At 43.7% G+C, this 14,230-nt stretch overlaps 1 protein-coding gene across 15 annotated transcripts in view; it reads right to left on the bottom strand.

Annotated features, from left to right (window-relative positions):
- Positions 1-504: 504 nt before the first annotated feature.
- LOC139378708 (non-muscle caldesmon-like) overlaps positions 505-14,230 on the bottom strand; it is a 55,243-nt gene continuing 41,517 nt past the window's right edge. For 8 of the 15 annotated variants that reach the window (XM_071121132.1, XM_071121126.1, XM_071121129.1 and 5 more), the window contains 5 exons: positions 12,649-12,783; positions 12,372-12,464; positions 8,562-8,630; positions 5,126-5,162; positions 505-2,450 (listed from right to left, as the gene is read on the bottom strand). In XM_071121132.1, the coding sequence (XP_070977233.1) occupies positions 2,431-2,450; positions 5,126-5,162; positions 8,562-8,630; positions 12,372-12,464; positions 12,649-12,783 (354 nt within the window). In that variant the 3' untranslated portion in view covers positions 505-2,430. Of the gene's footprint in view, positions 2,451-5,125; positions 5,163-7,005; positions 7,072-8,561; positions 8,631-12,371; positions 12,465-12,648; positions 12,784-14,230 lie in introns of all 15 variants that reach the window. The other 7 variants (XR_011628321.1, XR_011628319.1, XR_011628322.1 and 4 more) reach the window with 3 other exon arrangements.

The following is a 14,230-nucleotide window of genomic DNA, read 5'->3' as shown; positions in this document are numbered from 1 at the left end:
CCCAGATTGACATGGGTTACAAAACAGCAGTCTAGCCCCAGAGCAGGCATTCATTCACACATGCATCCCAGCAAAGTGTCATTGTTACAGTCAAGTCAGGGGTCACAGTCACCAGCCTTACCTCCAAACCACACAGGAAAGAGAAATGGACCTGTCTTATTCTTTCAGATCCAGAAACAGACAACTTCAATGAGACTCTAATGCTCACATAATGCAGCCCTGCCACCCATGTGACCACCTCTTATATCTGATTGGTTAGGGCAGTGAAGTCTATTGTTAGAGATAAAGGAAGCCTGATATATATCTCAACCATTAAAGCAGGAACAAGGTCTTAACAGTGGCTCATCTAATCGGGCTATAGTCATGTCATGTCATACTCACACAGACTGTTAACATTCATTTGGTTCTGAGTTCCAAGATAGGTAGAGGTAAAGCTGTCTAAGTAGTCAATGATATAGTGAGTTCAGTGTTAGAAAGAAAGAGAAAATAAATTGGACAAATTGGAACAATTTATATCTCTTTATTGCTGTTGTTGAGTCAACGGTACAAATATTTCATAACATTCATTCTGTAGGAAACTACCCAGTACTATAACAAAGTTGTATCTGAAACGACAGAGTGCCTTGCATAGTTAACTCTACACAATAAATGAGGGTGTTTGAAATAAAATAAAATACAATTTAAAAACGGACAAAAAAAAGCAAATGACCAAAATATGAAATAACAGCAATGTAAAATAATGTTAGATATTTTGGTCAGACTCCATTGCTCGTATTTCTAAGGAGTCATGGAATGTGATTGTCAAGGTTTACACAGAACAATCTTACAATGCCCCTGCTAACCTCTATATAATACCCATATTATCAAAGCACGTCATGCAAAATGAATGAATGAAACATGAAACATAGAACATCGATAATGAAACGGTAAAAAAAACAAAAAAACAGCGGAAGTCATACTGAGTTGGCAGCGTGCAAGGTACAGTTTATTCGGTGCACGCAACAAGGCCTTGAGACCGTTGCGTGTAAAGGATTTGTGCTGTAAACACGACCTTACATAACACTACGGAACTTTTAGGAAAACTCAAACCCAGAACAAGCGTCGAGCGCAATTGTTGGCTGGAGTCAAAATCTGTCTTCTTTTGACTGACTCAATCCTCTGTCATTGTCAATATCGAAATGTGCACTTTCCCTTCTTTCAGAGTCCTATAGTTAGTACATCGGATTTGGGATTAAATGGCAATGCGACATACGGCTTAAACCAACGCCGTCTCATGGTACAGGCATAGTATATAAATGTGTATCTGGCCTGCCATATTCAGACAAACTCACTGACAAAGCTGAGGTCCTTAACCTCCTGAATAGATGCCATTGGAGCATGCATGTGAATAAGCCCGGCGGCGTGCTTAGTGGTGTGGAATGTTGTGGGTCAGAGAGTCCTTAAAATGAGGATGTAACTCTTAAGTACACCTGCTGAATTATGGGTTGTTTGAAAGTTTAACAAAGTGAATTTAGAGATTCAAACAGCAGGTACAAAAGCTACAAAGACAGCCGATGACAAAACACGTTTAAAAAAATACATAAATAAATTGAAACTAGGATAATAAACGTTATAATAGCCGTTTTAATATACAACTTTCCTTTAGTTGCTTGCACTGCCTTTCATTGCCTCTTGTCGGTTGGTAGTCACTCAATTTTAGAGTACAAAAGCGAAACAAATCTTGAGTATAAAGCTGTAATAGAAGATACAGTATAATATTCATAACGACGTGCACTTATGTGCTAACACATATTAACTCAGACCATTGTTGCACTAATTGGTAAGACAAAAAAAAAGGTGAAATAAGCCAACTCTACGGAGTCCGTATAATCTCTCTCCTGAACTGGTGAACATGAATAAAATAGCCGTGTGTGAAGCTTTGCTTTAAATATAAATTTGAAAAAGAAGTGAGATGGACGACATGGACAGAGCATTGGTGGTAGACGTCTCTCTTCGGAACACGGATATGATTGTGGAACTGGACACCTCACATAAAAGCATTTCTCTACTATATCAAAACTACACATGTACTGAAGAGCGCATGGGAAATATATCTAATTTCAATTAAGTTTTTTCTCTTCTGTAAATTTTTGCTTATCACATATAAAACAAATGACCATATCATAAAAACATCCACATTTCACAGCATATTCTTTTGTTTGTTTGTTGTGAAAGTAAGTCATAGTAAGTCGTTGTGCAAAGGCACTACACTGTCATGTGACGAGAAGGTTGGTGGCTGTTTGTTTCAGTACAGTGCTTATTAAATAGAATCTCCTGTTTCTCTCCATTCCTTGGGTTCCCTCAGGGTGGTGGTAATATTTGTTTTGGTATAATACATAGAAAAGGAAGAGTCTTGGATTGTCCATCAGCCATCAGAAGAAGCTCGTTGTATCATTCGTGTCCCATACCTGCTGAGGGACAGAGACAACTCGATAAGAGCTACAATCAAAATCTAAGGGTTGAATAGTCTAACCTCTAACCTACAGTACCAGTCAAAAGTTTGGACACACCTACTCATTCCAGGATTTTTCTTTATTTTTAGTATTTTCTACATTGTAGAATAATAGTGAAGACATCAAAACTATAAAATAACACATATGGAATCATGTAGTAAGCAAAAAAATTGTTAAACAAATCAAAATATATTTTATATTTGAGATTCTTCAAAATAGCCACCCTTTGCCTTGACAGTTTAGCACACTCTTGGCATTCTCTCCACCAGGTTCATGATGTAGTTACCTGGAATGCATTTCAATTAAAAGTTAATTTGTGGAATTTATTTCCTTCTTAATGTGTTTGAGCCAATCAGTTGTGTTGTGACAAGGTAGGGGTGGGTATACAGAAGATATTATGGTAAGAACAGCTCAAATAAGCAAAGAGAAACGACAGTCCATTACTTTAAGACATGAAAGTCAGTCAATATGGAAAAGTTGCTTCATGTGCAGTTGCAAAAACCTATGATGAAACTGGCTCTCATGAGGACCACCACAGGAAGGGAAGACCCAGAGTTAACTCTGCTGCAGAGGATAAGTTCATTAGAGTTAACTGCACCTCAGATTGCAGCCCAAATAAATGCTTCACAGAGTTCAAGTAACAGACGCATCTCAACATCAACTGTTCAGAGGAGACTTTGTGAACCAGGCCTTCATGGTCGAATTGCTGCAAAGAAACGACTACAAAGGACACAAATAAGAAGAAGAGACTTGCTTGGGACAAGAAACACAAGCAATGGACATTAGACCGGTGGAAATCTGTCCTTTGGTCTGACGAATCAAAATTTGAGATTTTTGGTTCCAACCTCTGTATCTTTGTGAGACGCAGACTAGGTGAACGGATGATCTTCGCATGTGTGGTTCCCACCGTGAAGCACGGAGGAGGAGGTGTGATGGTGTGGGGGCACTTTGCTGGTGACACGGTCAGTGATTTATTTTGAACTCAAGGCACACTTAACCAGCTTGGTTTGCTCTTAGTGGGATGTTTTTCAACAGGACAATGACCCAACACACCTCCAGGCTGTGTAAGGGCTATTTGACCAAGAAGGAGAGTGATGGAGTGCTGCATCAGATCGGGTCGGGTGATTGGCCTCCACAATCACCCGACCCAAACCCAATTGAGATGGTTTGGGATGAGTTGGACCGCAGAGTGAAGGAAAAGCAGCCAACAAGTGCTCAGCATATATGGGAACTCCTTCAAGACTGTTGGAAAAGCATTCCAGGTGAAGCTGGTTGAGAGAATGCCAAGAGTGTGCAAAGCTTTTTTGGTTACTACAGGATTCCATATGTGCTATTTCATAGTTGAATGAGTAGGTATGTTCAAACGTTTAACTGGTACTATATGTACCAGTATGATGGGCTAAATCCACACATCCATCCACCCACACATACATATCTATTAGAAAGAGATCTAGGATGTCTCGCCTCAGGACAAAACCATTATGCCTTTACCCACAGTCAGTCCAATTTAGCCAGCTAAAGAGACCTCTGTCTTGGTTGCAATCTTGATCTGGTGTTAAGTCTTTGCAGTATGACTAGAGCCTTCAGTAAGAACAGTTAAGCAGGCCTTTCTGCATGAGACTGGGGTTGTTGCATGCTGCTCAATGTGGTGTCAGATGCCTGTGAGGTCCCTGCCTGCCTACCTGTCTCTACTGACATTTATATAACTGACGCCTGTCATGTTGTCATGTTGCCCTTCTCTCAGCGACAACAAAGAGAAGGGGGTTGAATACAAGGTATGTGTGTGTGTGTCGAGAAACGTTGGATGTGTGTAGCTATTTCAAGTGTCTCTCTCTCTACTTTAACACATTTAGGATTAAAGTAGAGAGACAGATTGTCTTGGGTCGAGATTTTCAGAAAGCACTAACTATGGAGCCACACTGTGCCTAAACTGTGAAGTGAGCTTGTTATATTGAGTTTGCCTCTCCTCTGCAAGCCCCTGACAAAATGAGGTGTATGGCGTGATAATCTTCCACCACACGAGCTAGTAATGTGTCAACCCAACAGCTGTTCATTTGTTCACAGCCTAGAAGGTCCGACCCCAACAATAGAATCCAGGTCGGAGTAAGGAGCAGAGGGGCGAGCGGGGTTGATGCAGGGGAGTTGAGGGCGGGGGGGGTTGGAAAAACGACACATTACACAGACACGCCCGGCATCCCTGAAGGTCAAACAGTTCTCTCTACCGGGACAAAAGAGTTGTGGCGCGCGGGCCACTTTGGAAATAGAACACAATGCGAAAGTGGCATCTGAAAACGCCACCGCCAGAGAGCCAAACAGCAAACACAGATGATTTACAGCTGACGCCAGGTCCCAGGGGCGATAGTGTTACAGGGTGGGAAGGAAGGGAGTTATGGGTGCTGCTGGGCCACATGGTCGACGGTAAATTACAACAGGCTCCTTTCCCTGTCCCTTTTCAGATGGAGCTGAACCCTTTAACCTCACCGTCTCTGGGTGTGTATTGTCAGTAGAGCACAGACGTATGAATAACGTAGATACAAACACATGCATAGGCCCAAACAAGATGGGCACAGATACACACACAGTCATTCACCTTTGACCTCAGCCTAAGGCTTATGGTAAGAGAATGGACTCACCGTTGGCAACAGATTTATTCTCCCCTCTGCCAGTCACCTGAGAGAAGATAGGTGGAGAAATAAGTCAAGAGAGAAAGTCATCTGAGATAGCAGTCACTTCAACAGTCCATTTAGTCAACGCCGCCATTTCCTGAGAGAAGCTGTGTGCACTGGAACCTCGATCTCAGGCCGTGGTTCGACCAAATGTAACTCTTCTACATTAATAAGGAAGGGTTGATGTTCAATTGAGTAGGATTTCCATTATTTTTAGGGCCTTCGGTTGAGAGGTTTGAGACAGAGTGCAAATGCCACAGTAATGAACCATGAAGCTTATTTCAGCCAAACGGGGGATTTGGGGAAACAACATGAACAGGGTTCACATCCTGCCCAACACATCCAAACCCTGCATTCACATCCCCAAACACACAGCCACACGAAGCCTATCCAGCAAAGCCCGGTCGCGGTCGTTCGTGGACGACATCTCCCATAGTTTCCTGTGGTAACACTGTCCTGGCTGTGTCCCAAATGGCATCCTATGCCCTATATGGTGCAATACTTTTGACCAGAGCCTTAAAAGGAGTGCACTATATAGGGAATAGGTTGCCACTAATATCCCGCCTGCTCCCATGAACTCATCCCAAGCCCATCAGGCTCCTACGTCCCCTATCCCCTCATACAGCTCCCCTGACATCACCACAACTTGTGGTTAGTTAATAACACAGCTCATAACCGCTAGCCCGCTACCTTCCCCTGCGCCACGCCTGGTTTACGTCAGCACTAACCAGCAGTCTAGTGCCCCTCCAGCTCTATGTGGCTCGCCACAGCATTGGACTGCACTGCTGGCAGGCTGCTGTACTCTGTCTGTGTGTTCCGCTATAGGGAGACAGCAGAGCAAGGCATGCCAGGGCCTATTTCACAAGCCTCTCTGCTCCAGGGGCCAAATTTAGAGCCATTCCATAAATAAATATAATTATTGTGTCTTTTATCGGTGAAATATCATCCTAGTAAATAGCGGAGGCCACTTGGTGGGGTTGTGGCCAACACTGTGGTCGTTGGAGCGCCATGGGGTCCTGTATTGTGAGGGTCACAGTAGAGGTTGGAAATAGCTGTCCTTTCAACTGCCTGTTCAGGATGTGGTTAAAAGGAACCACACATACAGTAGCAAGGATTGGTTCTGCTAGCAAGGCCAAGTGTATGTATTATGTGTAAAATGAAGTGTACTTCTACAACAACATGAACTGAAATATACAGTAGAGTAGAAAGGACTATACAGGAAGAGTGGGTGCTGTTGTGTCTAAGAGGGGAAATGAAAGGATGGAAAACAATATAGAACAGCCATTTTGTGAAAGGCACTTGAGGCACTAATTACCCATAGTATAGTATATTTAAGCAATAAGGCATGGGGGGGGTGTGGTATATGGCCAATATACCACGACTAAGGGCTGTACGACGCAACGCGGAGTGCCTGGATACAGCCCTTAGCAGTGGTATATTGGCCATATACCACAAACCCCGAGTTGCCTTATTGCTATTATAAACTGGTTACCAACGTAATTAGAGCAGTAAAAATAAATGTTTTGTCATACCCGTGGTATACGGTCTGATATACCACGGCTGTCAGCCAATCAGCATTCAGGGCTCGAACCACCAAGTTTATATATTTCAATAGCACAATACATGGCCCTTAACATTGACTTCTATTTACAGTGCAGCTTTCCTGGTTCCAGATCTTCTTGTGCTGCCTTTCCAACTCCTATGGTCATTGCTACAAACAGATCTGGGACCAGGCCAGAGCGAATTATTACCAATAAAAGAGAAGAAGACCTGACATCATAGTAGACTGAGGTCATTCCAGTGATAATATTAGTGCAGTGAAGTTGACATCTTTAAAACATCTTTACCTCTCCAGGGTTTCCAGACTAGTTAACGGTGAAGTCAACTAGCTAAGAGAGCTCTTCTTCAGAGCTCTTCAAACAAAAACAAGACAAAGCAACAAGCCGTTGTTATCCCCCTAGCTGGCAAATGTACATCATATGATATTATTAACTAACAGATGAATACTACAGGGACTCAAAACACTCCCCAGGTATACTTTTAAGTGTACTGTTGTTGTGTGACATGTGAATGTACTGTAGAGTTTCCTGTATATGTGTCCTAATTGAAACCCTACTCCCTATGTAGCGCACTACTTTAGACCAAGGCTCATAAGGCTGTAGTAAATTATTTTCTTTTTTTAAATAAGTGCTCTGTGTAGGGAGTAGGGTACCACTTGGGACACAGCTGTGTGAGAAAGAGTGATGGTACAAATTCCAGTAATTTGTAGGATTTTTGCTAAGTTTTGACATCTGTAACTATACTAACAAAAATATAAACGCAACATGCAAGAATTTCAAAAATTTTACAGAGTTACACTTCATATGAGGAAATCAGTGAATTGAAATAAATAAATTAGGCTCTAATCTATGGATTTCACATGACTGGGAATACAGATATGCATCTGTTGGTCACAGATACCTCAGGATCTCGTCTCGTCATTCATAAAATGCAGTAGTGTTCGTCGTCCGTAGCTTATTCCTGCCCATACCATAACCCCCCCCGCCACCATGGGCACTCTGTTCACAAAGTTGACATCAGTCAACTGCTCACCCACACGATGCCATACACGTGGTCTGCGGTTGTGATGACAGTTGGAAGTACTGCCAAATTCTCTAAAATGACTTTTGTGGTGGCTTATGGTAGAGAAATGAACATTAAATTATCTAGTAACAGCTCTGGTGGGCATTCCTGCAGTCAGCATGCCAAATGCACCCTCTCTCAAAACTTGAGACATCTGTGGCATTGTGTTGTGTTACAAAACTGCACATTTTAGAGTGGCCTTTTATTTTCCCCAACACAAGGGGCACCTGTGTAATGATAATGCTGTTTAATCAGCTTCTTGATATACCACATCTGTCAGGTGCATGGATTATCTCGGCAAAGGAGAAATGCTCGCTAGCAGGGATGCAAACAAATTTGTGCACAAAATTTGAGAGAAATAAGCTTTTCGTTGTTTATGGAAGATTTCTGGGATCTTTTATTTCTGCTCATGAAACATGGGACCAACACTTTACATGTTGCGTTAATATTTTTGTTCAGTGTACATTCTTCATGGCATTAGCCATGGTCTAAACTCAGGTGTGTGTGTTTATGTACATGAACACTTAGAAAAAAGGGTTCCAAAAGAGTTCTTTGGCTGTCCCCATAGGAAACCCTTTGTGAAAAGGGTTCTACATGGAACCCCAAAAGGTTCTATCTGGAACCAAATAGGTTCTCCCTGGAATCAAAAAGGGTTCTTCAAAGGGTTATCCTATGGGGACAGCTGAAGAACCCTTTTAGGTTCTAGATAATACATTTTTTTTTACAAGAGTGTATGTGTGTGTGTGTGTGTACTATGAAGAGTTCAGGTGGTTCAGGTTACCTTGGCTGGGGAGGATCCCTTGTTTTCCCACAGACTTCTCTTGTTGGTCACATCTCCTGGCTTTAGGTCCTGCAGAGAGAGACGGGAGGGATGGAAAAAGGGAGAGAGAGGGAGGGGGGCCCTTGCATCAGTGTCTGTAGTCCTCGTCAACTCACATTCAAGACACACAATTCCAACAATGGCTGCAGTATTTTAGTTGAGGAAACAGAAGTGCGTCAACAATTGGGTTGTAATACCTGAGGTGCTGAGAAAAGGGAAGGGAGAAGAGGCAGAAAGAGAAGTCCAGCAGAAAGAAGGAGGGATGACAAAGAAAATGATTACCCCAGAGAGGTGCTGAGCTAGGAGGGGAAAGGAGAAACAGTCACTTCAGATTGAAGAATGGAAGAAGCTTCTAAAGGAAAGAAGACAGAAGAGCGACAGTCAGTAAAGAATATTTCAGAAATGCGATTATGTTATGCTCCTTTTAACCACAAGAGGGAGACAGATGTTGCAGTCATTTCAAGACATCATTTGTCAGCAGGCAGAGGCAGACCAGACCAAACATTCCCAGAGAGCAAGTCAGTCACCCATATCAGAATCTATATCGGAGAACAATCATGATTCATCAATCAAGTCTTTTATGTCAATTATTTAAGTGAAAGTCACTTTTAATGTCCATGTAAATCTCACAGGGGTTCTTAGCTGGTTAAAAAGCTACACATCAAAGGTTGGCAGTAGGTATCATGTTACCGACCGTATAACCAGCCACACCAAACCACTCACAACGCCCGGGCCTTCTGCACCACTTCTTCTCAACACCACGTCACCATGGCAACGGCCCTCTAGCGGCCACATGGTGTATCACTACGCCGCCATGATCTATGACTCCGACAGAGGTTATGGCAGTGGCTACTGTATGTACGTTTGCATTCTAGTGCTGCCCTCACACTTTGAGCCTATTTGAAAACAGGTCTGGGTGTAGCATGAACGTCTTAAAATAAACACGGTCTGAAGTTTAAATTAGGACTACAGAAATTAAAGGACTGGGCTGCGTCCAGAATGGCACCCCTTTTCCACGCACTACTTTTGAACAGATCCCTATGGAGTACTCTAGAAGTGCTTTTCCATCGAGACTTAACCCAAACCAGTGGGCCACCAGTGTTTAGATATTTTTTTTAAACTTAACCTTTGTTTAACTAGGCAAGTCAGTTAAGAACAAATTTCTATTCTACAATGATTCTGCAAATTACAGGAACAGTTAGGGTTAAGTGCCTTGTTCAAGGCGACATCAACAGATTTTTTTTCACCAAGTCAGCTCAGGGATTCAAACCAGCAACATTTTGGTTACTGGTCCAAAGCTGTTAACCACTCGGCTACCTGCCGCCTTAAAGACTTGTGACGAGCAGAATCAACGACCTCTGCATCATTCAAGACTGTGTTAAAGGTGTTAAAGTTCACTGTTAACAATTGTTCCGTAACGGTCAGCTGAAAAGTACCCAGGGGCCTTGGCTCCAAATTAGAGCAGGTCCACCATAGCCATGGCTGAGTGAGACGCGGGTGCCGGTCCATGTAGATGGAAACAGAAAAGTCTGAGTCTGTTGGGTAAAATACTGGGATAAATACGGCATATGGGCCCTGGTCAAAAGTAGTGCAGTACGTAGGGAATAGGGTGCCATTTGAGATGAAGCACTGGTATGTTGGAATGCATCCATGCAGCCCAGCATGGGAAGCAGCCTGTCTGACTAAAGCCCTAAGTCCTTCTGATAACCAGTATGTGATCCATGGTAGGAACCATGCCACACTTCATACTAAACTAATACATACTCCGATAATATGTGATGTGTACTTTTTACAACACAAATAAATGACTGCGGTTATGTGCTATGTGTTTTTCCTTCATGACTTCATGGTTATACTGTAACTATACTCGGCCTTGTCTGAGGATGGTAAGTTGGTGGTTGAAGATATCCCTCTAGTGGTGTGGGGGCTGTGCTTTGGCAAAGTGGGTGGGGTTATATCCTTCCTGTTTGGCCCTGTCCGGGGGTATCATCGGATGGGGCCACAGTGTCTCCTGACCCCTCCTGTCTCAGCCTCCAGTATTTATGCTGCAGTAGTTTATGTGTCGGGGGGCTAGGGTCAGTTTGTTATATCTGGAGTACTTCTCCTGTCTTATCCGCTGTCCTGTGTGAATTTAAGTATGCTCTCTCTAATTCTCTCTTTCTTTCTTTCTCTCGGAGGACCTGAGCCCTAGGACCATGCCTCAGGACTACCTGGCATGATGACTCCTTGCTGTCCCCAGTCCACCTGGCCGTGCTGCTGCTCCAGTTTCAACTGTTCTGCCTGCGGCTATGGAAGCCTGACCTGTTCACCGGACGTACTACCTGTCCCAGACCTGCTGTTTTCAACTCTCTAGAGACAGCAGGAGCGGTAGAGATACTCTTAATGATCGGCTATGAAAAGCCAACTGACATTTACTCCTGAGGTGCTGACTTGCTGCACCCTCAACAACTACTGTGATTATTATTATTTGACCATGCTGGTCATTTATGAACATTTGAACATCTTGGCCATGTTCTGTTATAATCTCCACCCGGCACAGCCAGAAGAGGACTGGCCACCCCTCATAGCCTGGTTCCTCTCTAGGTTTCTTCCTAGGTTTTGGCCTTTCTAGGGAGTTTTTCCTAGCCACCGTGCTTCTTCACCTGCATTGCTTGCTGTTTGGGGTTTTAGGCTGAGTTTCTGTACAGCACTTTGAGATATCAGCTGATGTAAGAAGGGCTATATAAATACATTTGATTTGATTTAGATTATAACTCAACAGCTCATCCACTTTGCTATTTTTCTTTTAATCTGAGTTATATTTCAAATTCACTAGGTGACAGACTATTTCTCCCAACAGGGCACATCATCTTACTACCGCGCCAAGATTTGCAGGCAATTATTAATACAAGTACAAAAATACATGGTAGCTAACAGCACTTCTCAAAACTATTAGAAAATACTGTATACACTGAGTGTACAAAACGTTAAGGGCACCTTCCTAATATTGAGTTGCAACACCACCCCCCCCCCCCCACCCCCTTTCCCTCAGAACAGCCTCAATTCATCGGGGAATAGACTCTACAAGGTGTCGAAAGCATTCCACATGGATGCTGGCCCATGTTGACTCCAACTCTTCCCACAGTTGTGTCAAGTCAAGGCTGGATGCCCTTTGAGTGGTGGACTATTCTTGAGACACACAAGAAACTGTTGAGGTGAAAAACCCAGCATCGTTGCAGTTCTTGACACATTCAAACCGGTGCGCCTGGCACCTACCTATTACCATACCCCGTTCAAAGGCACTTCAATCTTTTGTCTTTCCCATTCACCTTCTGAATGGCACACATACATAATCCACGTCTCAATTGTCTCAAGACTTAAAATCCTTCTTTAACCTTCATCTACTCTGATTGAAGTGGATTTAACAAGTGACATCAATAAGGGATCGTATCTTTCATCTGGATTCACCTGGTTAGTCTATGTCATGGAAAGAGCAGGCGTCCTTAATGTTTTTTTTACACTCGGGCTAGTTCACGGAAAGCCCTATCCATCATCATTAAATGAGCTTAAGTCTCTGGTCTGATGAATGCTTGCTTACACTACAGCTCAAGTGCAGGAGCAACACGGAGTTGGGACCGCACATATACTATGTTTCATAATGAGTGTCTGTTCGCTGTCTCCCTTGAAAAAGACGTTGTTCATCTCAATAAAGGATAAATATAGGATTAGATAAAGAGGTGCAAAGAGGACAAACACACTGTACAGTAAGTGGTTGTCGTGGAGACGACCTACCGCGGGCCTTCCTCCCGGCGTTTTGCTCTCGGGGGTTTTATTCAGCCAGTCGTTGATGCGGCCCGCCACACCTATCTTCATACCAGCTGCTTCCTGTGTGTAGAGGAGGGAACAGAAAAAAAAGACATGGGCAAAGTTCAACTCCAGCAGAACGCCCTGGGCTGGTCGTCATCGAGGATGAACAGGAAGTGGCAGTGAAACGAGCCCCTGCTCCCTACTTCCTCCCAAACCGCTCCCAAATGGAGTTCCAGATTCCCGGTTGTTTCCCGGTCCCCACCTTGTACGTGCCCCCGCCGCCCCCGGGCGAGTTGAACACACTGCCTTTCTCCCACATGCTCTTAATGTTGCGTATCCCATCTGTCACCATGGGCAGGTCCACGGCACCGGAGCGTGGGGACCGCATATCCTTGTTCTGTATAGGGAGAAGGGAATGGGAGACTATGTTAGTGTTGGATTCAGAGTGGGGAATGATCGGTGTCGGCAAAGGAGAGAAGAGAAATGTCTTATTGCGTTTTTGTATCTGGAATTATTTTTGTGACTTGTTTAAAATGGCCGTGAGGAAGGAGCCATACAAATCAAATCAAATTGTGTTTGTGACAAATACAATTTCACTTTACAGTGAAATGCGTACTTACAAGCCCTTAACACTTATTTTTCTTAAAACGGCATTGTTGGTTAAGTAAAAAATAGGAAATAAAAGCAACAAATAATTAAAGAGCAGAAGTAAAATAACAGTAGTATGGCTATATACAGGGGGTACCGGCACAGAGTCAATCAATGTGAGGGGGCAAAGGTTAGTCAAGGTAATTGAGGTAATAATACACAGAGAGTAGCAGCAGAGTAAAAGAGGGGGGACAATGCAAATAGTCTGGGTAGCCATTTGATTAGCTGTTCAGGAGTCTTATGGCTTGGGGGTAGAGGTTGCTAAGAAGCCTTTTAGACCTAGACTTGGCACTCCGGTACCGCTTGCCATTCGGTAGTGGAGAGTACAGTTTATGACTAGAATTGCTGGAGTCTTTGGCAATTTTTAGGGCCTTCCTATGACACCGCCTGGTATAGAGGTCCTGGATGGCAGGAAGCTTGGCCCCAGTGACGTACTGGGCAGTACGCACTTATCTCTGTAGTGCCTTGCTGTCGGAAGCCGAGCAGCTAACATACCAGGCAGTGATGCAACCAGTCAGGATACTCTCGATGGTGCAGCTGTATAACTTTTTGTGGATCTGAGGACCCATACCAAATCTTTTCAGTCTCCTGAGGGGGAATAGGCTTTATGTGCACTCTTCACGACTGTCTTGGTGTGTTTGGACCATGATAGTTTGTTGGTGATGTGGACACCAAGGAACTTGAAGCTCTCAACCTGCTCCACTACAGCCCTGTCGATGAGAATGAGGGAGTGCTCGGTTCTCCTTTTCCTGTAGTCCACAATCATCTCCTTTGTCTTGATCACGTTGAGGGAGTGGTTGTTATTCTGGCACCACACTACCAGGTCTCTGACATCCTCGCTATAGGCTGTCTCATCGTTGTCGGTGATCAGGCCTACCACTGTTGTGTCATCGGCAAATTTAATGATGGTGTTGGTTTTGCTACGGGTCGGTAGACAATTAGGCAGGTTACCTTAGTGTTCTTGGGCACAGGGACTATGGTGGTCTGCATGAAATATGTTGGTATTACAGACTCAGACAGGGAGAGGTTGAAAATGTCAGTGAAGACACTTGCCAGTTGGTCAGCGCATACTCGCAGTACACATCCTGGTAATCCGTCTGGCCCTGCAGCCTTGTGAATTTTGACCTGTTTAAAGGTCTTACTCACATCGGCTACGGAGAGCGTGATCACACAGATTCTCTCATGCATGTTTCAGT

This window comes from Oncorhynchus clarkii, chromosome 21 (assembly GCF_045791955.1).
Source record: "Oncorhynchus clarkii lewisi isolate Uvic-CL-2024 chromosome 21, UVic_Ocla_1.0, whole genome shotgun sequence".
Lineage (NCBI taxonomy): Eukaryota > Metazoa > Chordata > Actinopteri > Salmoniformes > Salmonidae > Oncorhynchus > Oncorhynchus clarkii.
The sequence above is the reverse complement of the archived record's forward strand: the minus strand, read 5'-3'. Positions and strand labels throughout refer to the sequence as shown.